Source organism: Corvus moneduloides, chromosome 5 (assembly GCF_009650955.1).
Source record: "Corvus moneduloides isolate bCorMon1 chromosome 5, bCorMon1.pri, whole genome shotgun sequence".
In the NCBI taxonomy this organism is placed as follows: Eukaryota; Metazoa; Chordata; class Aves; order Passeriformes; family Corvidae; genus Corvus; species Corvus moneduloides.
Genome location: NC_045480.1, coordinates 48,389,833 through 48,417,584, shown reverse-complemented (window position 1 = coordinate 48,417,584; position 27,752 = coordinate 48,389,833). Strand labels below are relative to the sequence as shown.

The following is a 27,752-nucleotide window of genomic DNA, read 5'->3' as shown; positions in this document are numbered from 1 at the left end:
TCTGTTGCAGAAGAATAAAGGGAGGAATACACCTAAAGGTCATGCAAATTTAAGAATATAAGAAGTAACTTAACCAAAAGCCAGTTTTAAGTCCAGCATATTATCACTTTTGCCTGGTAATGGATACAAGAAAAGGAGTTAAGTGCAGAGCTTGTACAGAACAGTCCCTCACTGTTACATGTTTCTTGTTTTGGCAGTGTGTATTTTAGTGCTGTACTACTCTCATTACTGTGCTATGGAACCATATGTAAATGCAATTTAATGTCAAACTGACTTACAGTAAACTTTGATTTGGTTCAGAATAGATTAATTCCAGTTAAGGATGCTGACAAATTTTGTTTTATTAAAAAATGGAACTGTTTTTTAACGGATGTATCTTAGGAAATTTCAATTGAGTGAAAAAGTTTTGCTTTATTTTTACTGCAATACAGGTTGAAAAGTAATGTTGAAATACCAACATTTCTTTTTATGAGGGAAAAAAATTTGAAACTTTGCTTAACTCCATGTATTATACAGTGTTTAATATATAGCAGATTGTAATAGGCATCAAAGTAAAATGGGGATGCACTCTTTCTAAACAAAACAAGGCCATATTTATGATGATTGATGATGTTTTTGTATAGTATTGGAGGAAAAAATAGTTTATTTTTAAACTACTTTTGGCATTTTCCTACAGCATGTAGTACATTTGCTAAACATATGAAGAGCTTGACATAAATAACATTTAAAATTATGAGTGTTTTGTTTTGGAACATTTTGAGGCCACTTCTGTTTTTAAACTGCAGTTTCTTCAATTACTGTCTTTCTGATCTGTCATATGATATTGATAGTGTATTCAGAATGCTGCAAATCAGAGGAATACGTCTGAGACGTGGGTTTAGCACAGCAAGTTTTCACCTTCAAAGAATTTTGTTTGAGTTAAATCAAAAAGGAAAAATTAATGATCTCAGCTGAGTAATTTGTGGCCATTTACCTTCACTGAGATCTCATCTAATGAGAAGTTTACCATAAAGAGTACAGAAAATAGTATATTGTCCTAGAAGCACACAAATTTGCTGTAGTAATTGTAAGGGTGCAGATTTTGGCCCGAAAGAAAGTTGTGTAGCAGAACAACATGAGAAAATATCCATACTGCTAGGTCTTAATGTATGCATCTCTTTTTTTCTTTTATGTATAAAATCCAATCGAATCAACCATCTACAGAGAGAAATATTCCTACAAGCTATGTGCCAAAACCTCAACCATGCAATAGCGGGGTCACTCATGTGTACATGAGATTTTTGAGAATGAAAGAATGCAAAATATTAATAAAAATACTCTAGTCCACCTTCCTTTCTCCTAGATAAGTCAAGGTCAGATCTCAGAAACAGAGGAATCCACCAGAAGAGACAAAGAGCAAACTTCCTTGGTATTGCACAGATGATGTGGGCTGATAAAAAAAAAATGGTGAAAAGGAAAATGTTATGCCCAAACCTCCCATTTTAGAGGGGGATAGTGTGATATTTATACAGTAAAATTCAGACAAGCAACCCTCTTCTTTGCTAGACACTGTATGGGTCTCAGAGTACAGGATGTATTTACTGTACTTTGTGTTCTCAGTTAACCTGAAGAAAATAAGAAAGTCACTGCTCACACCAAGGGAGCAGACAGCCCTAGTACAATGTTTCAGTGGAGCAGGGGAGTGTGTGTAGCAGAAAATCAGTTCATGTAAATGAAGGGGAGCATCTGGAATGTTTTGTAATGCTCTTAACGTAAGAACGGCAAATATATCTTCTTGGGTGTATAGCAGGCTTCATTCTGGATCTGCCCTGATATGTCTCTTTGTTCAGTGTTTTCAAAGAAATATCATCCCTGGTTACCATGGCAGTTGAGTTTTGTTACCAGGTTGTGCACTGAGCTTTTTTTGGATCTAGAGGCTGTCAGTTTGATTGAAAAGCTCCTTGATTTAAAAGATGTGTTTGGAAAACTTTGATAAGCTAAGCAAGCAAAGGCGACCTGTTGAGAAGGTGTGGTAGGGCTGAGGTATACAGATTGTGAGGGGAAGTCCCTGCCTTTGTCTTTGAAAATACAGCAATTCAGCAGGCCAGGGTCCTGCCTGCTTACTGGTGTAAGCTTTGGTTTCTGGGTGGACTCATGTTTGTGTAGGAGTGTTCACATTTTTTGAAACCAGACAGCAAACACACTGAGTTACTATTAGGTCAGATTAACAGAAATAAACCGAGGTGAAACAAAGGAAATCTTGTAACAGCAAATTATATCTTTTCAGTTATCTGTTTTACTTAAAAAGTACCATTTTGTTGGGGCTTTTGTGGTTTGTTTGCTTGTTTGTGGTGTTTTTAGGCAGTAATTATAGGGAAAGCTACATCAAAGTAATGCTTTTTTTCCTGTATTAAATTTAGTTTTTATGTCCTATGGTGAGTCATTATACCTTTGTTGTATTAACATTAGAATTCTACTAAGCACCCCCCACTTCCCCCCCCTTCAAATCCTGGTCCTGTCCTCTGAGACTTTTCTTTGATGGACTCTTACTGTCTCATAGTTCTTAGGGATTTGTCATCCTTCATGATGGCAAACAAACTTTTTAATAAAATAGTACTTATATAGTAGAAGCATTGCTCTAAAAAATTGCCTTCTTTAGACTCTCAGCTTCTCAAAATCACTAGAAAAATGCATTGCGAATTTTGTTTGTCCGCAACTTTTCATGGATTTTGTGAGCTTTTTTTAGGATTGTCCAGCACCTGAGGACTTTTTACAGAAGGTGCTATATGATTAAACTTTTCCCTACAAAATAAACAACCATCATGCTAACTTTGTTTGTAGCAAACTTTGAATCATGCATTGACAGCACTCTTTAAATATTAATATTGCATATAATAATATTACCTGTAATTTAAGTTGCTGTAGAAATTTTAGATAGAGATTTTAAAATTTTGGTAGTGTTCAGAAAGCAGTTAGGCCAAGCACTTGATTCAAAAAGCCAGTAGTGTAAATATAAATACCACCTTATATTTTTAAGTCTATTCTCTAGCTCACATCTTCGAGTTGCAGACTTGTGGTTTTTTCATGGTTAGATGACACATGGGAAGGCTGAAAGAGATGAGCTTTACATGTTCTTTTACCTGCCCTGAGCATCAGGAGGCACCTGACCTTCTAAACTGGCAAACTGTAGTCTTCAGGGACACAAAAATTTGCATCCCAAATTGCAAGATTCTGTCTAAAAAGCATTTGTGTAAGAGAAAACTGAGCCTAGATGATAAAACCATTCTAGTACTAAACTCATGCACTCTCTTGCTCAACATTAGTGGCTGATGCTCAGGTGGATATTCTGTTTGTGAATAATGGAGCTGCTGTAATTAGAAATTCATATTTTGTGTGCTGAAGAATACTTCTTAGCTCATTAAGAGCCGCTGTAACGTGTTGTATTTGAAATGGTAGTGTCATGCTTCTGGGGCAGCTGCAGTGTTAAAACTGCTTACATTAGCTTACAGGTATTGGTTTGTTATGTGCAGACTCCCAGCATGGTCAGGGTCTAATGAAGTGCTCTGGAACAGACTTTCATGTGCTAAGAAAATTCTTGTGATTAAACATAGTGTGTTTATATAGTATTGGTTGTAGACACTAAGCCATTTTATACCTATTTCTAAGAGGAAAGCTGTGAATTTAGCACAAGAATTTGCTACAGAGGGGCCAGTGTTGAAAGCATCTCCCGTGCAGGGGTATGAGACTTCCATAAAGTACAAACGTAGCTAGAAGATTGATATGAGTTCCATCAGTTATTTACTACAAAAACATTCAAACACGGAATATTTTCAAACTTGAAGAAGTCCTCTTCTTTACTGAAATGCAAACCAGCATTTGTGCCATCAAAACTAAGGTTTTTAAAGCCTTTTCATATGAGCTGAAGCTGTGTGTATTCCAGCAAGTAGACTGTAAATAACAATGTCATTCCTTATTAATTCCTTCCTTCCCCTGGCAGTTATTAAACCAGCTATTCAAACAGTGTATTTGGCAGTGTTGCTATGGTTACCATCAAGAATGCAGCTTCACTATAAAAGGTGCATTTTAAGTACAGGTAAAATGCTAAAGCTGGAACCTGTATGCAGTGCTAAGATTTGAGCATAGGCAAGGAGTTGGATAAACTTCAACAGAAATGTCAAGTAGAAACACTACCATTCTTCCTTAAAACAATGCTAATTTAATGTTGATGCAAAATGTCCACCTCCTAACTGCAACCAGCTTCTGAAGGATCACCTTGTCGATGCTCATCTTGAAGTTTTTTCTGACATAAAAAGCAAAGCTGTCCATGCATCCCTGGGAGGCTGCTGTGCTAGTGTGGGTGCTCTGGGCACATCAGTGGGTCAGCTCTGACCTGCACAGTAGTGAACAGCAGGTCCAGTGGCCAGCTTTGAAGGTGAACTGGGGTGATGAACCATATGGACCTTTTGGCCATCTGCTTGTTGTCTGAGCTGTGTCAGATCACGCCAGCTGGCCCATCCTATGGCATTTGCTGAAGGAATACTGCCATCACTTAACGTTTGTTAGGGTGTTTGGTTTCAAGGGCTTAGGTAACACCATTGATAACTGTTGATTTTATTCCTCTTGCCATGTTCTAAAGTTGCTTTTTTTTATTTCATGAAAAATGATATAATACTAGAAGCCATTTAAGTACGCATACCTCTGCAATCCAGACTTTGTTACTGAAGTTAGTGCATCCTGATTTTTATCTTTGTAGCACTTGACTTGTGGAAAACATTTTGTATGCCTACAAATGGCTAAAAATGTAGGGCTGATTTTGGTGTTGCTTATGGGAGAACCCTGTGCAAAACCAGATTTTTCAAAGTGTTCAGCTGGAGATGTGTATGGAAATCCTATTGAGTTAACAAGCATGATATTTTTACCATACAAAAAGTTCTTTTGGTGGGTGAATCTACTTTGGTGCTGTATGCTCTTGTAAGATTGGGACTGAATACAGGATCATGAATATAATTAAAAATGCATTTTTAAAGAATCATTATATGTGGATTCCTGTCTTCTTCCTTTAACTGTTGAGAAACAGCAGTTAACCCATTTGTGGAATAGGGTGCACCTCCACAAAAATAAGAACAGCAAAATCCCATGAGAAATGTCATCACTGCCAGAGGATGGTGGGTGTCACAGAGTCCTGTCCTTCGTTAGTGCATTTGCACTTTCTGAGCAAATAGGCACAAAGTGAAGAGCAAGGCTTCTCGGAAGTTTGTGCCCTACCATGTACAGTGAGCGAGGAAATCCAAAGCAGATGAAAGAGTTGGCAGTCATGACTTTGCCCTTCTATAGTTCTCCCTGTGCATTCAGTCCTCCAAACCATTGTAACAATTTCTGCCAGCCCATAAGCACATATTGCTCTGAAGCAAAACACCTGTAAATTCCAGCATGGCTGTGCTGAGCTAACCTGCCTTGGAGCAGAGCTGTTCCCAAACCACAGCCTGCAGTGGCAGCTGCTCACATGCATCCAGCATTGCAGGATCTGCCCAAAATCTGTATCCAGATCGTATCCAGGCAGCAGGCAGTCTGTATGTCATGCTTTTGATTTATAAGGGTTGGAATCTGCAATCATTAAGTTAGGCCATGCGGATCTAGTCAAGAAAATGAGGTTGCCAAGGTGTGAATAAGGCAGGATGTTAATGCTTCATCTGGTGTGTAATTATAGGATTGTTCACCTGTGAAGCAGAATTGATTCCAGCTCTCTCTCATGCAGAATAAGGAATTAACCAGAGGTAAAGTCTTCAAAGCACTGCAGTGATATAAATATTAATTTGAAAAATGGGAATTAAAGGTTTTTAAAGGCAGCAGATAAGACTACTCATTTATATGGCGAGTCAAGCTGTAAGAAAGGTGGCACTTTTCTTAAAGTGGACCCACACTTGTGTCTGTGTGATCTCCTGCTGGGAGCTTTGGTAAAACGTTCCTTGCAGAGGAGCTGTCTCGTTTTTCCCTTTTCATTTTCAGTGCTATAGAAACCGGTTTTCATAATGGAAGAATATGTTCTGTACCACAGCAACCTGATTTTCTTTTAAGTTCTCTGAAGCCATGAATAACAGACTGCAAATGATTGTGGTGATAACAATAATAAGCCCCAATATTAATTATGGAATGGGGAGGAAGGAAAAACCATGATTCATCTTTGGCCTGTTACTTAGTGAGACATGCCTCTGTTGAGTTTCACACGCTGAACCTGTGCCTTTGACAGTTCCTGCTCCTTGCAATTTCCTCTGTGTTTTTGCCTTTGCAGTGTAGTGCTCGGGCATCTCCTGCACTCTGCTGCAGCAGATGAAATGTGCCCAGCCAGCCTGCTCTGAGGTGTGCTGGTAGCTGCTTTTGACCCAGGTGGTCCAGACTGTCCATTTTGTCACAGTCTGCTGTTTTACCTAATCATATAGAAAGTGAAATCCCAGATGCTGCTTTCTTCTCCAGCTTCTGTCCCATCATGTGGTGCCATAATAGAGCCTAATGAGGCATGTTCACCAACATACGGCATAGCCATCTCAAATGTCTGTGTAGATCATATATCAGATGAAAAGCTAATGCCCAGTCCTACAAATGCTGACAGAAACAGACTGTATACAGTTAAAAGTCAAAATGGGCTATTAAATTTCTGCTTACTACAGTTTTTGAGGATGCAGGGAGCCATATGGAAATCACATACTTTTTACTTGGAATCTGCCATTGTTCCTATGGTGTCCCTGGTCCTGCAAAAGAGAGCTGAGTTGGCAAGATGTACTTGCCTATTGCCCTTTTTCCCTATGACACAGAGAAAGAATGAAGAAAGAAAACAAAATCTTTTATTAATTTTCTTTTTGCTTTCTGTAGCTGAACTGCATGGAGTGTGCTGCAATGTGTCTAGGTCAGCAGAGAAAGGAGCTTTGGTTCTGGAATATTTCTGTTCCACCAGGTCTTCAGAGCTCCTGGAGTGGAGCACTGTTTGCTCCATCCTTTGCTAAAGGATGTTCTGAAGTCTTTAGTTACTGCTCTGGAGTAAGATTTTCAGTTTGATGCTTTTCTGTGAAGTTTTTCAGTTCTCCACATACCTCTTGAAGTATCTGAAATGAGAAAAAGATCATTGTCAATAGAAAAATATCCAATTGGTCAAGTTAATAACATACAGTCCATTTGATTTATTTAAATTAATTTGACAGAAACGTTGTTAAAAATCCATGTGTATATGTTTATCCTCTGGGGAAAAAAGGTTAAACCCCTTTTTCCGTCAAGCTGCACTTGCTCAGATTACCTCAGAAAATGCCAAAAGTTTATGTCCTTGAAGGACTACTTTGTTGAGCTGCTTAAGTAACCATAAAACTCAACCATCAGAAGGAAAAAAAAAAAAAACTTAAGAAGCCAAAATAAGGTTGTTTCTTAGAACTGCATCGATTGTTAGCATAGGAGCTGGATCAGCAGTGAACCCTAAATCCGTCTGTATCACAGTTGTGCTCTTAGTGTAGTTTATCACACTGGAATAAGTGTCCCTTTTTTGTTAGTGGAGAGCATTTTTCCTTGATCCTGAAGACCCTTTTAATGCATTTTAAGCATGTCAAGACACAGTTTATTATAGTGTCCTGGCAGTATATTTGGAAAGTATACTGCATGAACATTTGAATATTTATAAGGATTTTATGCATTTTTCCATGTTTCTGCTTAAAAATGGATTATAGAAAATTAATGTTGTGGCTTCACCCTAAATTTTGAGAAGATATATTCATTGAATCATGCATTGATTCTCCTAAGACACTTTGAGCTAACTCTAGTTTTACCCTGTCTAGCCACTAAAATGTCCGACTTGAATGGCAAACATCATCCCTAATAAACTTGAGAGCCAGGAAATTAAAAAGGTAGCTCAAAGTTTAAAGGTTTGCTTTTACTGAAGTGCCAGATGTTCTGTGTCTTCACCAGCCTCTACAAAAAGCTGGGTGATTTCTTAAAAATATCTGTAGGTATGTGAAAGGTTGTCCCTATTAGTTGAATCACTTGAGTTTACTGCAACTTTGCTACTTAATACACCGTGATTTTAGCATTTAGTGTATATTTCGTTAAACACACTCATTGCTAAGAAAAATTTTCCTGCATTTGGTCACCTTTCATCTTCACTTTCATGTTGAAAAACTTACTTCACAAATAGCTTATCTTGAGGAATGTACATCCAAAGTGCTGTATTTTGGGACCGAACACTGTATTTTCTTTTCAAAGAATTAATTCATACAGTTTATATAAAATGCAGTTGTTAGCGGCTTGCAAATTCAATGGACCTTAGAATTCACTATTAAAGGGTGTTTTGACAGAAATTTGTGATCAGACAGCAGGTGATTGCTTCCCAGATACTTTCCACAGAGTCCCCTACTCCTATGATTTATATTTTGGGGCTTTGATTCCATTTGTGTGGATGTTTTATTTCAGGAGTTACTTAAGCAGAATGTCTCCACAGCCTGTTTGAAATAACTTTACCATTTGTAGAGATAAATAAATCTTTTGTTATAATACTTTTTTCCCACCCCCAACGCACCTCCAAATTACTAGAGACTAGTAGTCCTAGTAAAATTTAACATTGTTAAAGATTTAGCTGAATCTGTTTTTCTAAAATCAGAATTATGGAAACCATGTTTTGAAACAGAATTTGCTGTGTTTCAGTGGCTTTGTGAATGGTAAAGACCATATAATTTGAAAAGAACTTGGCTCTCAAAAATTGAATTGGGAGTGCTGATTTTTGTCCACGTTGTCTGACCTCCTCTTAGAGTAGCAATACATGTTGAAGTTATTTTGACAGCCTGCTGAATTTTATCGTACATCTCTCTTAAGTGTTATTTTATTTCTGTGTACTTTCAGGAATTATTTACCTGACCTCAGCTCTTGGCCAGCTGGCACATTCTGCACTCTTCCTGACTGTTTCTGCACGGGATGGGGGTGGCCTTCCCTCTGCCAGCAATGCAGCTGTCACAGTAAAAATCCTTCAGACTGTTTTGGTCCCTGCCATATTTGAGAGATCCCGGTATACCTTTTCTGTTCCAGAAGATGCACCTGAAGACAGCGTGATTGGCACCGTAAAGGCCAGAGAGCCTCCAAGTAAATTGCATTCTCAGTCAGAGATTATGTTGTATTTTTGTTGTGGCCATTAACTGGAGATAGCTGTAGATGATTTTTTTTCCTGTAAACTTCAATGTTATTCATTCAGTCTGTCAAGCATTAAATAGAATTTACTGTTGGTACTTACAGCAACTGGTGTAATGGCTGGTTAATCAGGATCCTCTTTAGAACAGCTGGAGATTCATGGTACTCTCCTTGGTGGTCCATAGAGATTGGCAGTGGCCTCCATTTTCTCCCTGGTGGATTTCTGTAATTGTAAATGGGGAGATAGGAAGCATGTTGTGAAAGTTTAAGTAAGTGTGACAGGCTGGCTCATGTTTAAGTATTAGCCATGCAAGGCAAATCTCAGAGCAATACTTATAATCAGAGAGTATTCAGAAGTTTCAGAGGATCTGCGAGAAGTGCTCCTGGCCACCCATCAAAAAACCAAACCAACCAACCAAACAAAACCCCACATTGTCTCAAATTAAATGGAGAAGTCCAGATGAATGTTTGTGGGACCTTTTGAAAATATATTTAATCCATCTGGTTTTGTTATCATTTGTAAAGGGAAATGGCTTAGCTCCTGACAGTCCTTGGTCATAAAAGGCCCTGCTGAGAGCCGTACCTATTTTGCCATATGCAGAGCAGTGGGACCTGTGAGTCCACGTACCAGCCTGATGATAGATGTGTAAATGTAAAGTGGTAGATGCCATGGTTTCATACAAGCTTGATTAGTCAGGTCCTCCCATTCCCTTCTTTTGGAAAGGACTGTCCTCAGGGTGGAGACAGCACCTGCAGGGTGGCCTTGGTAGTAAGCCTGAATCTTTAGACAGCTTGTGCTTTAGGTAGCATCTAACGTATAAATGTTACTACAATGGTCACCCATGAACAGTAAGTTTATTAAAATACTTTTTTTTCAGAGAACTGCCACCTGTTTCATTCCTTGCTATAGTGAATGCCTGTGTGTAGTGAAATTGCTCCCACAAGACTAATTTACAGGAGTGTTTTTTCTATATTTTAGATCAGGGAAAAACAAGAGGCTATTATATGATTTTCTCTATAGAGGTTTATAATACCAGTGTGATGAAAATCAAACAGTGCAGAAGTGGACAAACTGTATACATTCATGTTTTACTGAAGGGATCCAGGGACGGGAAGAAGGAAGCGTAAAAAGCCCAAGAATGTCAAACATCTGTGTAGCTTACATTTATTCCATTGAATTGAACAGCATGCATTCTCCCCAGATGTTCTTGCCAACGTTTATGTTATCGCTTCCATATTTTATTTTTTACATTTTTTGTTGTTTTTTCCATTTCTAGATTCGTTAGAAGTGGTTTCTTACCGAATCTGCTCTGGTGATCCACATGGAAAGTTCTCCATCGACCCCCAGTTTGGCATTATCCGCACCAAGAAACAGCTTGACCACGAGGCTCAGTCTGTGGTGGTGCTCACTGTTCAGTCACAGCTGGGTAACTCCCCTGTCTACAGCAGCACTCAAGTCAACATATCTGTGACAGACATTAATGACAACCCTCCAGTATTTCTTACCAAATCTGATAAGGTAACCATCTCACATACCCAGCCTCCTGGCACTGCTGTCTACATTGCTCATGCAGAAGACAAAGACAGTGGCCTAAATGGGGCAATCAAATACAGTATTGCAAGCAAGCAGTCAAATGCTTTTAGCATTGATCCAAGTCTTGGAGTGGTAAACCTTACCAGGACAGTGTTTGGGGAAAAGCAGCAGGAATATACTCTACACATAGCAGCCGAGGACTGTGGAAGTCCTCCTCTGACTTCTTTGCTGGTCTTGACAGTGTTTGTTGAAGAGCAGACGATGGGCCCTACTTTGGTTTTTCAAAGCTTGGTGTATCAAGTAGAAATCAGTGAAGCTACCTCTCCAGGTGCCCAGATCCTTCAGGTTCAAGCCCACTCGCTTGATCCACACAGCGTTACCTCCAGTCTGACATATTCCTTAGAGCCTAGCACTGATTCTGTTGCATTTGGAATCAGCTCTGATACTGGCTGGATTTATCTTCGGAAACATTTGAACTACGAATGTGCACAGATGCTAAGTTTTAGAGCCTTGGTCAGTGCCTCTGAGGATGAAAACCTTAGGCAAAACGCAAGCGCATCTATAATAGTCAATGTCCTGGATGAAAATGATCATTCTCCCATGTTTATGCGTGAGAGCTACTTCTTTGAAGTTGAGGAAAATCCAATTCCCAGTGGTGTGGTTGGCACTATTACAGCTGTTGACAAAGACTCCGGAAGAAATGGACAGCTTTCCTATTTCCTCTTGTCTGATGGAAAGTATTTCAAGATGAATTCCAACACAGGTAGCATTGTATGATTTGTAATCTGCCTAATATTGCTTTTGGAAAGCAGCCTTCCCTAAGGGTATGGAAGTAAAGTATAAAGCTTTCAGGAACTGCTGTGAATCTTTTGGGTTGATATATGAATATTTTAAGTCAGAGCTTCACAATTTGGGGAATGAAATAAACCCAATACATTTTCATGAAGAACGAACTAGCGCTTAGGAATTTATTTTTTCATGACTTTGTTCAGGTCACTTGGTCGTAAGTTTTGGTGTTTGACTGCAACAAATTAAAAGGAGAAGTTTTAAGTTATAGCTTCAATAGTTCATGTGAGGAATTCCTTTGCCTGTGATCAAGTAGAGTTGAAAAGTACAGATCAGCCATAACTATAAAGGTACTTACGAAGTTAGATAAAGTGATTTAAAATACTTGTGAATGCTTCTGTAGCTGACATCAAAACTGAGTTCATGTTGTACATGGCATCCCAGAAGTCAAATTGGCTGAGAGAAATTTTTCACAGCACAGGGTGTACTCTGCAGTGAATCCCAAATGCCTTGAGTAATCGGGGTTATGGCTACAGAGTATAACACCACAGGCCAGAGCATGGAGAGCCTGAAGGAAGGGAATCCTTCAAGGGACACAGGCACTGTAAATAATCCAGTTTAGCAAAATGATACATAGCAAACAAAGATCTGCTGTTTAAAATTCCTATTTCCAGATGTCCAGTCCCCATGGGGAGTGAACAGGCTTTCCCAGAATTTCTCTGTATGAATCTCGAAATAAAAGCAGGTTCCTTTGGAGTACACTTATGGAAGTTTACAGGCAAACAGAATACTAGGAGTTAACCAAGAAGATCTTAAAAAAACATGTGGTTATCTGTGCGATGGGCTTTGGTCAACCGCAAATCTCCGGCTACATTGGGTGTTGCTAAGCAGATAGGGAGAAGATTGGTCAGATTTATATGCTGCGTTTACTAGAATATATGGGAGACATAAGGGTTTCTGATTAATGTGCATAATTAATAAAAGCCACTTGTCAGCAGTTAAACCCCTGTGCTCGTGTATTATGTGTCCTGAAGGGTGGTAAGGGCCAGATGGATTTCTTTGGAAGGTCAGCACTTTGGTTCATACTGTTTTATCTTTGCTCTGGGGCACCCAGTGTACAGTAAAAGATGTAATACGGTACTAAAGTACATGTGCAAAACTGTGATTGACAGAATGTTTCTACGGAATGGGGCTTGTAAAGCTGATATTTTAATGTCAGTGGTCAGGTGTTAGAGGGCACGTATCATTATTTCACATTAAATTAAATGCATAATTGCACGCAGTAAAATGAGTGCTAGCACACAGTAAACGCCTAACTCCATTTCTCCCCCCCTTTTCCTTGGCCGTCAGGTGAAATCATAAACTGGGCGGCGCTGGACCGCGAGGAGCGGGCGCACCACGAGCTGCGGGTGCTGGCGACGGACGCGGGCTGGCCCCGGCGCAGCGCCACGGCCGCCGTGCGCGTCTCCGTGCGCGACCGCAACGACCACGCGCCGCGCTTCCCGCAGGGGGCGCTGCGCCGCCAGGTGCGCGGGAAGGGGGGAGCGGGCTCCGCGCAGCGCGCAGCGCCGCCCCGCGGCCGCGGCGGGAACTGCAGCTCCCACCGATCCTACCGGAGCGCGGCGCTCCCGCCGCCCCGTGCGCTGCCAGCGGGAAAGGATAACGCGCGCATGGCTGTGCTTGTGCACGCAGTGGGATGGAGCTCTTTCGGTCTCCGACCTGCGAGTCTGCCATCCTAAAGATGTGTGAGGTAGCGCTCTATGCAGACCGCGACAGAGGGTTGCTAGAACTCGGTTATTTAACCATCTCCTGAAATGCTCGTTGCACTCACTGTAAATATTACTGAAATGGAAAGCAGAGCAGCAGCTAAACTCTTGTGTTATGGCGAGGGATTTCTTTTAAGACTGACTTTATCCATATATCCATGCAATTGTGTAATGGCAAATAATTTGTAAACTGCTTGGTGACAGGTTTTGGAAGGGCAGCCATCAGGGACGCTTGTTACTACTGTCTTTGCAAAAGACTTTGATTCTGGAAACAACGGCATCATATTATATTCAATAGAACCAGGTAAGAATTTAAAGTGTTATTAATATGAAAGTAGACATTAAAATAACTGGAATTTCAGAAAAGCCATATATCATACAAGGCTTTGTGTTTATTTTGTGTCTGGTAGAATAGAAGTGCTTTTGTAAATAGGAATCAGAACCATCATGTGTCTTATGAAGTATCTAAGGAGGTGCAAGCAGCTGCCTTTCTTCCCTTCACTCTCTGCCTCATCTTTCAAGGGATTTAGTTGCTTCTCTGGCTGGCCAGAAAGTGTTCAAACAGCACTCAGAAAAGATTAGGACTATGGTCTTGTTCTGCGCAGTTTAGTATTTCAGTCAGTTGTTTAACATCCTAAAGGAAAAATGATTTCCCTCTTCCCATAACCAATTGAAAATTTTCCTGCTAAAATAACAGTTTGTGACAGTCTGAGACAGGGATTAGAGGGATCAGCAGATAATCTGGGCAAACAATGAGGTCTGTGGTTTTTAGTTCAGGTTTCACCCTTTGTTTATCACTGTGTTAACCTGACATAGCCTAGCCACTTAAAAACACTTCTCTTTAGTTTTCTCCATAATTCCTGCATGTAGTAGTTCACTTCTGGGGTAAGCTGTAGGATCCAGTTTTGTTTGCAGTGAAATTAATAACCAAGCAGTCCTAAATCAGAACATGAGTGGGACGGGGGCATTAATACTGGTAAGAGACATAGATGTGATGTCTGGTTTTGCTGCATAGCACTTGCTACACGTTCATAAAAGTGAGAACTCGATCTGTAACCAGGAAGGGAAACAGGTCTGTTCCTCCTGCTTTCCTTCACTATTAGTTCAAAACAGTAAGAGCTACCAGGAACAGAACTATTTCTTTTTTGTTTGGTTTCTGTTCCATTCTACCAGTTTAATGTAATCAGTATTTTTTAAGCCTGGGATTTGTAATCTATGGTATTTGCATGTAGAGCTTACTGTTTCCTCAGAGCAAGAAAACATTATTCCCTTAATTTGGATATAAATGATTGCATATTCCAGAGGGAATTGGGCAGTGTCTTAGACTTCTGCATTACGAGTAAGAATATTTTGCACAGGAAAGATCCCCCTTGTGAAAAAGGGAATGAGTAGTTCGCAACCCTTTGTCTGAAGGGTGATGGCCAGGCAATACAGGAAGTGTTTTTCAGGGGTCTCTGCCTGTTCAGATATCTTACTATATCCCCTTCTTTCAAACAGCACATTGGATTTTCTTACTGGCTTCCCTGTAGAGCCCCAGAGGGGAGTAAGTAAGAGTTCAAATTATAAAAATTACTAGAAACACAAAATATGACTGTTCTTGCAAAAGCTCTCTCTGGAAAGAACAAAAGGATAAAAACAGCAGCAAACACTCCCCCCCCCCCCCCCACCCTTCAAACGCAAAAACCACTAAAAAATCCCTCCCAGCCTTGGAACTAGATATTTTCCTGATAAACAAATCCAGAAACAGCTGAGCTTCTCTGATACTAATTTTTGTTGTTGTTAGTTGGCTCATAGCCTTTAACATCTGGTCTTCTGTTTCATGGTGAAGTTCTTGCCTGGTTTATATTTAAAATAGTATTTTCTAGTTTTAGGACATTGTTCAGTGCTTAAATATGAAGAAGAAATATGATCTGATTTACAGCCATGTTTGTTAAACAGAGAGACAGCAGGTTAATTGGAGAACTGCATGCAGAGCAGTGCTCTGTTCTGCAGTCATGGGACTGCCACAAGATGAAGAGCTGCAAGTGTCAGTGTCAGCTCTTAAGCTTGTAAATGTTGCTGGGTAATTTTTAATGTTCTTGAGATCTTAAGGAAATGTCAAGATATCAGGAATATATTAAGCTATGCAGGAATGTTATTGACAAATGCCAACAAATTACATAAGGAAAAATCTGTAAAAGAACTGTGAGGTTTACACACCAAATGAATTTTTTAGGCTACAGGGAAGTGTTTCCGTCAAAATGCCCCTCCCTCTTCCTAGAAAATCAAAGCAAATCATCCTTTAAAAATGTATGTGGATGGAAGTGGGTGGTCACAGGACCCTACCTCCACTTGTGTGTTATCACTGAAAGAGTAACCTGATCCACAGGGAGGTGAATCCCAGCTGTGTATACTATTTATTCCTTAGTGATGCTGGCAGTCAGAAAGTGATTTGCCTGGTCTTCTTTATGACTGTCAGTAGGATGTAGTATAGCATTTACAACAGAAATTAGTGTGTATTTATAGTGCATCTGGAACTACTGCTTTGTGTGTTAAGACTAGCATTGACAGAGGCTGTTACAGTTATATTTGGAGCAATTATGTGAATGTAACATTAGCACTTGACCTCACAAGTGCCAAGAGAAGCCTAGTTACACTGCTAATGCACATGAATTGGCAAGTGCTGTACATGTGTCTTGTTCTCCAGAATGAGCAGCAAGCAGCATGCAAGGAACGTTCCTAGACTTGCAGAGGGCTACATTTCTGCAGAAGCCCCCATCATGTTCAGGTTCTTCGGGAGCCATGGCATTGCCTTCCTCTTTTCTGTTAAGGGAAACAACTTTTCCATCATCTCAAAGGAGGAGGACATGGTCAGGGCACTAAGTGTTTTAACACCTAGGAAAGAAACAGTTCTTCAGGAAATTAGGTAAAAATACATAGCTAGCTATCACTGCGTGCTGAGGTCACTACTCTCTGAGAAATCGCTAATGTTCCTTTGTGTCTGCTTTCTGTGCCATTTTGCCTAAATGCCAGTTTCTGTAAGGCCTGAATGTTCAGCCAAAGTTCACAGTAACACATTGCTTGGTGTTTCTCAGGCCACCGGGTTTTTTGGTTCTAAACTACAGTTTCTCTGATCATCTTTGAGAGCACAGAGCTGGGAGAGTGTCTGAGTTTTGGAGAACCTCATGTAAATGAAAGTCTGGCCAAGGCAGTCCAGTCCTTGTCCAGTCACTGTACAAGGCAGAGGTGAAAAATTTAATTGTAAAAGCATATGTATTTATTGGCAGGTTACTTTTGCAAGCACAAGAAGAGACTGGAGCCATTAGAGTCTAGTTATTGAGAGATTCAATTTTTTTCTGTTCCACGCTTTATCTGCTCTTTCCAGCTTCCTTATTCTGTATCCACTTCTACTATACTTTCTTCCTTTTCTCCTCAGATACAAAAGGACATATTTAGGGTGTATGACATAAGCAGCAGCTGCCTAATTCAGGTGACTTATGGAGATGATAGCTAAGGAAATGTTTCTGGAAATGCAGCAAGCATGAGCTTTTAGAGCAATGACTGGCATGCTCTATAGCGTATAGAGCTGCATAAACTTTTTTCTCAGTGTAAAAGTCTTTTCTGATTTCCAATCAAATGGCTACACTTGGAATCCATTTAAAAAATAGATTGATAAAAATACTAGAAAAATAGACATGGGGCATTTCAGTTTTGAATGTCTTTATAAAGACAGATAAAAAATGATAATGCGAAACACAAAATGAAAGTCCCAAGGGGTTTTGCTCTATACAGTGTCTCTTTCCAATATTTTCAGACTTTTTTGTTACTTTTATTGCCACCAAAGTACGCACAAAACTATTTCATGTAATATTTGGATTTTAGTGTAACTGTAAGTGTAGGTTTTAGCAAAATACTGAAAATATATGCATGCATTTCACATTATGTGTTCTGTTTCTCATATCTCCTGTGACTTTTGCTTAGCTGGGATTTTGGTTCATGAAACATTATATGGAACAAAATAGCAGATTTGTGAATGTAGACACATTGTTGGGACCTACACCAGGAAAGTAAACCAAAAGCTATTACGAAAATAGTAATATAGCAGCAGCAATGTTTCAAAATTACCATGAAAAATGCAAAATTCAAGACTGTCTCATTCAATATAATTGTCTCTATATATGGGTTCCTTTTGTTGGCAAACCTTCTTTTTGTTGTTAATGTTCCAGACAGCAAGACTGAACCCAGGAGGGACTTGTGGGGAATTAGAAAGCTATAGTCACTCAAAAAATAGCAGAACAATATTGAAAAAAACTTCTATTTGTTGGTTGTGAAAACCCAATTTTCTATCTAGTCTGCTAAGTGCTTTTTTTCTTCAAATGTTACAGGTGCAACTATTTTGCAGTTGCAGATGATGTGATTGGATACAAAAGTGAACATCTACATGTGCAGTCAACTAATTTGAATGTGCACATTTGGAGAACATAAACAGCTTCATGCTCACTTAGGTGCCTATAGAAATATAGTTCTTTATGGGTGTTTTGTGTACTACATCTGCACTGAATTTATTTTTACCATAGTTGCTTACTATAATAGCAGCTGTTGTGCTGCATGACTTTATTTAACCCACTAGTGCACCTTATTAAAAATTCACATAACAGAAAGCTGTTTGCATAGCATTCTAGCAGAGAAGTACTTATAACAACTGTGATTTTCTCAGTTTCTGGTGATGTATACAAAGTAATAGCTACTTTCCCATTTTACTAAAATTTTTGAGTAATTTTTATGCCATTTCTTGAAAATGGGGGAGGTATGTGTCAGTCTCTTTTCCCAGGAGAGGTTTAGATTGGATATTAGGGAAAATTTCTTCACTTAGTGGTTTGTCAAGCATTGGAGCAGGCTGCCCAGGGAGGTGGTGGAGTCACCATCCCCTGCGGTATTTAAAAGACATGTAGACGTGGTACTTAGGGACATGGTTCAGTGAACTTGGCAGTGTTGGGTTAAGGGTTCCACTTGATGATCATAATGATCTTTTTCAACTCAAATGATTCTATAATTCTTAGTGACAAAGAGCTGTTTACTCATCTGTGGTAGAATTATTCTTTGCAGCTCTCCAATAAATGTTATTTGATGTAGCTGCAAGTAATAACTTTAATTAAAAGTCACTTGTTACTGGAGTGCCACCAGTCCTTGAGGAAAGATACAACCATAATTTCCAATATTCACATGTTGCTATGCAGCAGCTTACTGTAAGATTTTAGGTACCCCCAGCTGGCTGTGGGTACAGAGCACAAGCAGGGCAGGTGGCATCACTGCAGTCACGGTGTATCATAGGGGTCAGCAGTGCTCTTTGCTGGCCCCCATAATCTGTGAGTCACAAGAGCCACCTGGCTAGCTGGCAGGAGATACTTGACCCTTCATGCCAGTTTGGAGACTTAGGTCTTTCTCTGGCCCTGTCTGCCAAGGTCAGAAATAGAAGGAGCAGCCCTGGAGTATCTGTTGCCCTCCTGATGCGCACACCATTGGTGTGAGTAATGTTGGTACAAAACTGGGCAGCTGCTTTAGTGCTCTCTGGTGTTTCTCTCTGTACTTCTCTGAATCCACATTAAGTGGTTTATAATCACTGTGTACTCAGTGAAAGAAGAGGTGAACCAAACAAGCTAGAGAGATCCAAGTGAGTGCAGCAGGCTCCTTTCCTCTGGGTCCTGCTCATTTTCACTGTTCATTACCATGTTTAGTTCTATGGAAGCAAGCTGTTACTGATTTGCAATAACATGTATCCATTTTTACCCCACAGAAGAGGATATAGGGTACTTCCAGATTGATGCTGTCAGTGGAGAGTTAAGAACAACCCGGCCTCTGTCATATGCTGAGAGATCAGACTACAGAATGAGGGTCACAGCCAAGGACCAGGGGATGCCTTCGCTTCAAGGACATGCTACAGTTTACATCCAGGTACTTATTTACATTGTAGAGATAGAACAATTATGTTAGATGCTTAGTTTTTTTGAAAAAAAAAAATTTTGGAAGAATGTAGGGAAATAAACTGAAGGAAGGAAGAAGTTAAAAATTGTAAGCACCTTGTCTTGTGGTAATTTGTTTTGGACATTTTTCTGTTGAGGGAGGAAATGAGAGCAGATTCATTTTCATTTGTTAAGAATGCACAACAGAGTTCTGGATCATCTTGTAAATAGATGATGTTTGTGCTTTAGTAGGAGATCATTGGGAACACTGGAAAATAGGAGGAAAATATCCAGGTGGGCAGGAAGAAAAGCAAATATCAAGAGGGACTGAAAGTGGGGAAGAGAGTAGACTTTTTTTTTCTCCACTAAGTTGCTGTCTTTTCTAAAGTCTGTCTCTATAACCTCGTAGAATGATATCTCATTTCTTGGTGCCGGTTTATACCGGGCTACTCTGCATGGCAGTGAAATGCAGTGTGTGCTCACTGCACAGGCAGCCACCTGCTGTTCATCAAGCCACAGTGGGGCTGCTTTGTCCAGGCCTCCTGTGCACTCCTCTATCAGAGGCTGAATGTCACTGAGGCTGCCGTTTTCAAGTCACCCTAAAGATGGTTAATTTTGGATAGCTTGTAATAACATGCTTCAATCCAGACAAGGCAAATGCCATTCCCACAGTTAAAGAGGGTTAAAGGACTCATCTCCCTGAGCAACGGGAGAAACAGCAGGTGGTGAACTGACCATGACCCCCACTCCCTGTCTTCCTGTGCCACTGGGGGGGGAGGAGGTAGAGCTGGGAAGGACAGAGGGGTGGGGGGAAGGTGTGTTTTTAAGGCCTTATTTTACTTCTCCTCATCCTGCTCTGATTTTTTTAGCAATAAGTTCATTTGATATCTCTAATTCTAGTCTGTTTTGGTTGTGATGGTATTTGCTGAGTGATCTCTCCTGGTCCTTATCTCAACTCATGAACCTTCATTGTATTTTCTCTCCCCTGTTCAGCGGTGGAGGGGAGTGAGAGAGCAGCTTTGCTCGGCGCCTGACATCCAGCCAGGGTCAACCCACTACACATTGCAATATTCATAATAACAGTGGGAAAATATTGCAGTCTTTGTGTTTTGGTTACAGGTGATCCCACTTCCCAATAGGAGATCTGGCTTCTCACAAGACTTCAAGCACTTTGTTGTACCTGAAAATTTTAAGCCTGCACAAGTGTTGGACTCTCTGAAGGTGCCTGATAACCATCTAGCACCTAACAGGAAACTGCATTTCAGTATTGCTAAGGATGATGATAATGTTCATTTTGAAATTGACAGCTTGACAGGAGACCTTTACCTTTCCAAGGAGCTTGACTATGAAACGGATTCGCACTTTCTTTTGCAAGTTATTATAAAGGATTACAATAATCCCCCACAAAATAGCACTGTCTTCCTAAGTATTGATGTAGAAGATAAGAATGATCATTCTCCATATTTTCAAGATGACTTTGTAGTGATTGGCGTAGAAGAAAATGTACCTGTTGGGACTCTGGTTTACACATTCAATGCAAAAGATGGAGATGGCGGTTTTCTGAACAGCAAAATAGAGTATTCCTTAGAAATGAGTAACATGAGTAAAAATCCATTTCTTATTCACCCTTTGTATGGCTCCTTGACCACAGCGTCTCCACTAGACAGGGAGATTACTCGTTCTGTGATCTTGACAGTGTTTGCAGAAGACCAGGCAATAAATCTGACTGAGCGGAGGCTGGATTCCCTGGCTGTGAAAATTGTTATTTTAGATATCAATGACAACAGTCCCAGTTTTATGTCTTCGCCCCTTTCCTATGTCATGGAGGATGTGGAGGTAGGCTTCCTTGTACACCACATAGTTGCAAAGGATCCTGATGAGGGAAGAAATGGACAAGTTACGTATCACATTCTTTCAGGCAATGAAAACAAAGCATTTGTACTGGATAAAATCACAGGTACTGTAACTTCTCTTCTCTGGGGTTTCTTGTGTTGTGCTTCTCACAGTAACACTTGGGAGTGCATACCATCCAATACTGAAATACCACATTAGTGTGGCACTCTGCCCAGGTGACTTATTGTGTCCTCAGGGGTGATTGCCTTGGGCAGAGCACCACACAAGTGGGGCAGTACTGCACATGGTGGTCAAGCTTTGTGAGACTCAGCCCAAAAATTTTGGCATGACACTTTTACTGTGTTGTGTGGGAGCATCTTCCAATAGCGCATTAAGGAAGGTGGGAAGAAAATGCGTGCAGTGAAATACCTCATTCTGATTTTGGCATGATGCATACTTAAAGCATGTGCACACATGTATGTCATGTTGTGTACACATGAGGAAAGGCAAAGTCAAGGTTGAGGAGTCTGCATTACACTGCGGGTGGAACGTGTTCTGTGGAGGCTCAAACTGCTGATGAATTTCATTCTTCAGCCCTCTGAAATTCTCTGGTTTCTAACTATTATACTGTATTCACACAAATGCAAATATCACCCTAGTAGTTGTAATATCTTCTGGTTCTTATTCTGATTTTTGAATCCATTAGGTGATGCAGCTGACAGTGATTTGTACAGCTCCTAACTGCATAACTTAAGTGCAAAAGAAGACAAATATTTAAGTTAAATAAAGTTAAAATGTTAAGCCCAAAGTTAAATAAAAAGAAATCACTGAACTTCACTTGAATTTTCCATGAATCCCAATTTCCCTGGATGCCAAAGGCAGTATTTCTGGGCCAGGGAATCGCAGGACTGCAAAGTCCAGAAGCCTTGGATCAGTGGCACAGTGATGCTACACTGAAGCTATGAGTGCTGGAGCAACTAGGATCCTAACCTGGACCAGAATACATTTTAAGACCCTTTTTCTTTAAATTAGGACTCTTAACTACAGCCCACCTTCTAGACCATGAGGTTCAGGAGCGCTACAGTTTGACAGTCATGGCTCTTGATGACGGCAGCCCAGCTCTCTCTGCCACACAAGTTCTAACCATCATTGTTCTTGATGTGAATGATGAGCCCCCAGTATTTCTAAAGCAACTTTACAAGACTGCAGTTCATGAAAACCAAGATCCAGGGGAGTTTGTCATAAAAGTGGAGGCTGTGGACCGAGATGCAGGTAATTTGTGTCCTTTTGCTAGTAATTTACTTCTGGACCATAATAGACCAATCCGATCTTGCTGCCTTGCATGTACAGCTCTTGTGCTTTTCCCAAGGTAATGTCTGACTTTTGAGTTTCAAAATATGGGTTTTGATTTAGACTCTCAATCTTCAATCGGGGCTTGGAGGTATTCTGACTTGCACTCTTGGGTAGCTTCAGCTCTGACGGGTATATTAAATGTAAAATGTGTGCTTGTGTGACACAGCATATTGTAGCGTTCATGGGAAGAAAGCCAACGTGTTCCGGTTATAAATCAGCAAACAGTATTCAACTCAATATCTGAACACTTTCTTGCTCTCAATCAGAGTGTTTTGGATAAAGTAGTTAACTAGTCAAGAGTCCTGGTTTTGTAACAGAACTGGCAAATATGTACTCATCTTTTCTGACCAGAGAGGGGCACTGTCATCCAAGATTTTCCAGCTGGTTGCGCTGTGAAGGGATTGTGAAAGCTGCTCCTCATTTTAAATAGGTCTTTACATGCTAAAGAATGCTAATGCATTGCTTTTCAAAAATACACAGAATGCATGAATAGGATGTGGGTATGGTTCATCTCCTCAGTGAATCACACGTGAGGACTAAACCTGAGTCTGCTAAGCAACAGAAACTTCCCTCCAGTTCTTCAACTACTTGCTCTTTTGAACTGTCTAAAATGTATAGCATACGATGTTACAGGTAGTCCATGTGCTGGAGCAGTCATATAGGGTCTGTGTGATAAATAATAAAACCTGGAAAGAGAGGTAAATATTACAATACTGCTGTGTTTGGCCCAAAGGTAGTCTCAACTCTGTGAATGACTTCCTTTTTAATGTGGGTTCACTTTCTGTACTTCCTTTAAAATTGTGTAAGACTGTGCTATCCTAAAAGTAGATAATGGAGCTTGTTAGCAAAATAATCTTTTGTATTTGGTAAGATTTGTAATTTTAATGTAGAGCACATACTGATTACAAAAGGCTGTTGTGAGCTCAGTAGAGGTGTTATACAGAAAAGGCATTTCTCCAAAAGTATGTAAAGTATTTAGAAATTAGGAATGGGTAGGTATCCCTGTCTGTTACGATCTTCAGAACAGCTGAGCTGCACTGCAGTCTGCCTCTGTATCCCACTCTTCCAAGTATTTTCTTTCTTTTGTGGATCACAATACTTAAAAAAGGTGATATTTGAAGAAAGGTTTGCAAGATAGAGGAGAAAACAGTGAGAATTTGCTTGAATTCTTCTCCCTTCTTTTCCATCCCTTGTAATTTTTCACATCTTGTGGGAAATACAGCAGAAAGGAAATTTCCAGAGCAGTTAGTGGGAGGGAGTTGGGGTGGCTTGGCAGGGTGGAGAGGAAGGGCATTCCAAGTGTACTGGGTGGCACAGTGTGCGCCTGCCTGTTCAGACACTTTGGGCTGGAGCACTGTTGTGGCTGATGGCTCCTTCCTGCCATTTTTTTAAAGTGCATTTTCCAGTAACCACAGTCCTTCTGTTGGGTCTTTTTCTTGCATTTGCATGATTTGGCCCCATGTCATGGATGTGTAACTGTATTGTTTCAAATTAACATTGAAGTGATGTTCATTATGTAAGAAAGATTTGATTTATATAGGAGTCATATAAGTACAATTCTACTCACTTTTCTTACATTTTTGGAACACAATTTTTAAATAAGATGACTCCTGTCATGGTGTTCTTTTTTTTTTTTTTTTTTTTTTTTTTTTTTTACATCATGTATTTATTTTTACACACTCTTTAAATTGCAGTTCACATCCCAGTAATATTTGCATACTCTCAGAGGAGGGCTTTCTCCAATCACATTTTTTTGTTCACTTCATATGTTCCCTGAGTGACCACTGGGAGGAACCAGTCATTATCAACCTTTTATTTTCCTTTCTGCTTCATTCTCTGTGACTGGAAGGGGATCTTTTTGCGGGGAAGTCACAAGTAACATTTCTGACTTTGGAATGGTTTTCTTTCACATGAATATCCCTGAAACGTCTTGTTCAGCTTCCTCCCTCCTGCACATTATGAGACCTGCACCTTCTGCATCTCTATGTTGCCTGACTTTGGGAGCCTTTTGGTAGCCCTCCATGCCCTCACCCCCCCACCCAGCTGACATCTGACAGCTCAACATCAGTAAATGCAAGTGTAAAAACTGTTAATGTTGGAAAATATGCGTGTTGGAAAAATACACATGGGAAAGCAAAGATACCAGCAGCATATTTAAGATAGGTCAGGGTTTTTTCTTGAGGTAGGTCTTTGCAGAACTGAACTAGCATTTGACAAGGTCTGCCTTTAAGCTGATGTGCACCTCTGTGGTTCAATAGTCATGTCTGGAGCCTTAGGAGAAAAATCTTAAAAGGTTAATAGGAACCATTGACTTAGAGTTATGAGACAGGGCTTACTGCCATTCATTAGACATTATTGTAAAGTCCTATGAAGATGCGACTTGAGTCTGGATTTGGGGCAGGGGGGACATTTTTTATTTCAGTTTGTAATTTCAGCCCCTAAAATGTGACCAGTACTACTGAATAATTAACCAGCAGGCTGGATTGAGTGCAAATGTGCTAGCTAGCTGCTGTGCTGTGATGTGTAAATGTGTAGTCATCACGCTCCTCTCCTGGGCAGGGTGTGCAGCTTTTTCCTAATGCTTCTTTACACTCCTAGCAGCTGAATATGGGAAAGGAGGCAGTCAATGCTTGGTAAATAAATATAATTAAGCTCTCATGTATCTGTGTCCTTTAAGAGTTAAAAGTTTTAACTTCAGCATTGTGTGAATAGCTAACTTGGATGGCATCCTTGGTTATTCAGCACTGGCTGTGTGTAATGTCCATTGTGGAATCTGCCAGAGAAGGAACTGGGTTGAAGCAGTTCAGTTGCAGGAGGCGAGGAGCTAATAGTTAGTATCGGACCTGCAGCTTCATGTCTCTTTTTTTCCATCTGGAGCATTTTGGTGATTAAGGGCAGATAAATGCAGGCAGAACTGTGAATGTCTTTTAAAATTTAGTTGAATGGTACCTAATATGGGCAGATCAGATAAATATATGTTAGTAACCTGAGACTTTGAAGACATTCACCTTGATTGTCCTCACTGATGTGGTTTTTCTTCCTTCCTCTGTAAAGCTGAAAGGATTTCTGTAACTCATTTTTCTTCCTGCTGAGTAATGTATGAATATGTCCCTCCCTTGACTTAGTTAGGTGCAAATACTTTTACAGTAGTAATTATCTTAATCAAATTTCAGTAGCACTATCAACCACTTAACAAAGCTATTCAAAGGCAAATGAAGTCAAGGATGTTAAAAACTGTTGGCTCTGTTTCTGCTCTCACATGGGTGTTTCTCCATCAACTCCAGTGCAGATTGTCCTGTGCTTGACTGCAGCAGATGAGAACAGGCAGGCAGTGTTTGACATTGAATAGAAGTTTTTGTATGACTAGAAGTGTCACGTAATTTTTCAGGTGTGCCAACTGTCCCTACCCTATTAAAGGACTAATTTCTTGGTGGGAAAAACACCGAATGGTTGAATGAAACTTATGAAAATTTTCAAAAAAATAAAGGGGCAAAATAGGCCAACCCTGCAGGTATAATGTAGGATGAAACTCATTGAAGGTAATAATAGAACTGTGATGGAGATGACATTATACTTTCCTTGGGAGGATGTTGAAACTAGGAGAAATATGAAAGAAATTATCTTATAACCATAATAGGTGAGAAAGTTGAGTCTCATTGCCTGTTCAGCTAAGGTGGGCAACTTTGAAAGAAAGGCTTCTAAAAGCCTGTGTGGTTTTAGCCTATTTCCTAGAGAAAGATGGGCAGGCTAATATCCCTGTACTACATACAAATGGTAGGTCTGATCAAGAGCTGTATGGAATTGTAATTCAGAAAAACTTGGAGGGAGAGGAAAGAGACAAATAAGTAGACCTGAATGTGAGGAGACTTGCTGTGTTTTACTAAGACTTCCATTCTGTTTTAAAGGACTGAATTCCGTGCTTCAGTATGAAATCTTACCAGGAGCTGGTTATGAGAAATTCAAGATGAACTTGAACAGTGGAGAACTCATAACAGCTGCACCACTGGACAGGGAAACCCAGGAGGTTTTCAGTATTAAAGGTAGCAGTGTGAAATATCTATGAATGCCTCTAGAGCGGGAAGTGAGAATGAGTGTGGTGTTACTATCAGAGTTACTTTTTTCATGCCTTCTGAATTAGATGCAAGTGGTAAGATTTTCCAGTACAGAAGGGCATATGCTTTTTGCATAGCATGAATAAATCTCCTACTCTGATATTATTAAGGAACATCCATTGTTGCACCCACAACCATTGAATGAAATTTGCTTTCTTTTTATTGATCTTAGTTTTGGTTCGGGACAGTGGAACCCCGTCGCTGTCAAGCACAGTGACAGTAATCTGCACAGTGCTGGATGAAAATGATCACTCTCCCACATTTCTTCTTCCTCCCTCTGAGATCTTCATTCCAGAGAACCAAGAGCCTTCTATTGTTTACATTTTCCGGGCTATAGATATGGATGCTGGCTATAACGGAGCTCTAAGATACAAAATAATTGGTAAGTTACATTCCATCATTTTTGTTGGTATAAATCAGGGGGTAAATAAACAGCAGCATCCAAGTTTTAGACTAGTCTTGACTTTACCAGGCCTCCTGAGCTCCCATCTTGTCCACATGCTTCTTTTATGTGGAAAAGAAAAGAGATCTTTCACCCTTTTGTCAGCACTAATAAGCACTTCCCAGGCATACTTTCATTCTGCTTTCTGGATTTGAAATAGTACAGAAGAGAAAAACAAAAAAATATTAAATGCTGGAAGGAGCCATTAATCATGAAGGCATAATTTTGTCCTTTTTGTTGTAGTTGTAGAAGTCTGAATGTAAATATGCCCTCGAAAATAAGTGCTAGAATTAATTGAATTGTATTTATTTAATGCCATTTATTAAATTTTATTTCATGAGAGCTTCTTTCACCCAGCAATTAGTAATGTCATACTTAGCTTCTGTCTTGTCAAACTCTCCCTGTGTCCACTATGCCAATGTACACTCCACAGCTGTTCAAAGCCTCCTGTAATGTCTTTGGAAAAATACAAGTTTGCTGGGCTTAGTTTGGTTTGTGGCTCTCAGCAATAGCTCAAACATAGGCAGAGAGCTACTGTGGTAAAAGCCAACACATTTTTCTTTGAAGTAACAGTTATGAATTTCTTTGTTTTCTTGGTTTTAATGTCATTGTCTTCTATGACATATAATTTAATTACCTTTGGTCTTTATACATGCTATAAAGTATGTATGCCATTCACTGTTACTGAAAATGATGACTTTTCAGTTGACTGCTTCATATTTATTCCCACTGGCCCCAAATCAAGACCTTGCACAACTCTTGAATTCCAAGAGAGAGGTTCTTAGAACAGGGAGCAAGCAATTACAATTGTCAGCAATGCTTTATGGATTTTTGGAATTTGTAACTAAGGTTGGG

At 40.0% G+C, this 27,752-nt stretch overlaps 1 protein-coding gene and 1 long non-coding RNA gene across 7 annotated transcripts in view; one reads left to right on the top strand and one right to left on the bottom strand.

Moving 5' to 3' along the window:
* DCHS2 (dachsous cadherin-related 2) overlaps positions 1-27,752 on the top strand; it is a 62,606-nt gene that overhangs the window by 12,351 nt on the left and 22,503 nt on the right. For both annotated transcript variants that reach the window (XM_032109055.1, XM_032109054.1), the window contains exons 3-11: positions 8,851-9,087; positions 10,410-11,429; positions 12,803-12,978; positions 13,423-13,522; positions 18,992-19,149; positions 20,277-21,114; positions 22,023-22,262; positions 26,249-26,383; positions 26,628-26,837. In XM_032109055.1, coding sequence (XP_031964946.1) covers positions 8,851-9,087; positions 10,410-11,429; positions 12,803-12,978; positions 13,423-13,522; positions 18,992-19,149; positions 20,277-21,114; positions 22,023-22,262; positions 26,249-26,383; positions 26,628-26,837 — 3,114 coding nt within the window. The remainder of the gene's footprint in view (positions 1-8,850; positions 9,088-10,409; positions 11,430-12,802; positions 12,979-13,422; positions 13,523-18,991; positions 19,150-20,276; positions 21,115-22,022; positions 22,263-26,248; positions 26,384-26,627; positions 26,838-27,752) is intronic.
* LOC116444022 overlaps positions 3,857-27,752 on the bottom strand; it is a 176,778-nt gene continuing 152,882 nt past the window's right edge. For all 5 annotated transcript variants that reach the window (XR_004240156.1, XR_004240154.1, XR_004240155.1 and 2 more), the window contains 3 exons: positions 10,433-10,598; positions 9,236-9,355; positions 3,857-7,076 (listed from right to left, as the gene is read on the bottom strand). This is a non-coding gene — a long non-coding RNA (uncharacterized LOC116444022). The remainder of the gene's footprint in view (positions 7,077-9,235; positions 9,356-10,432; positions 10,599-27,752) is intronic.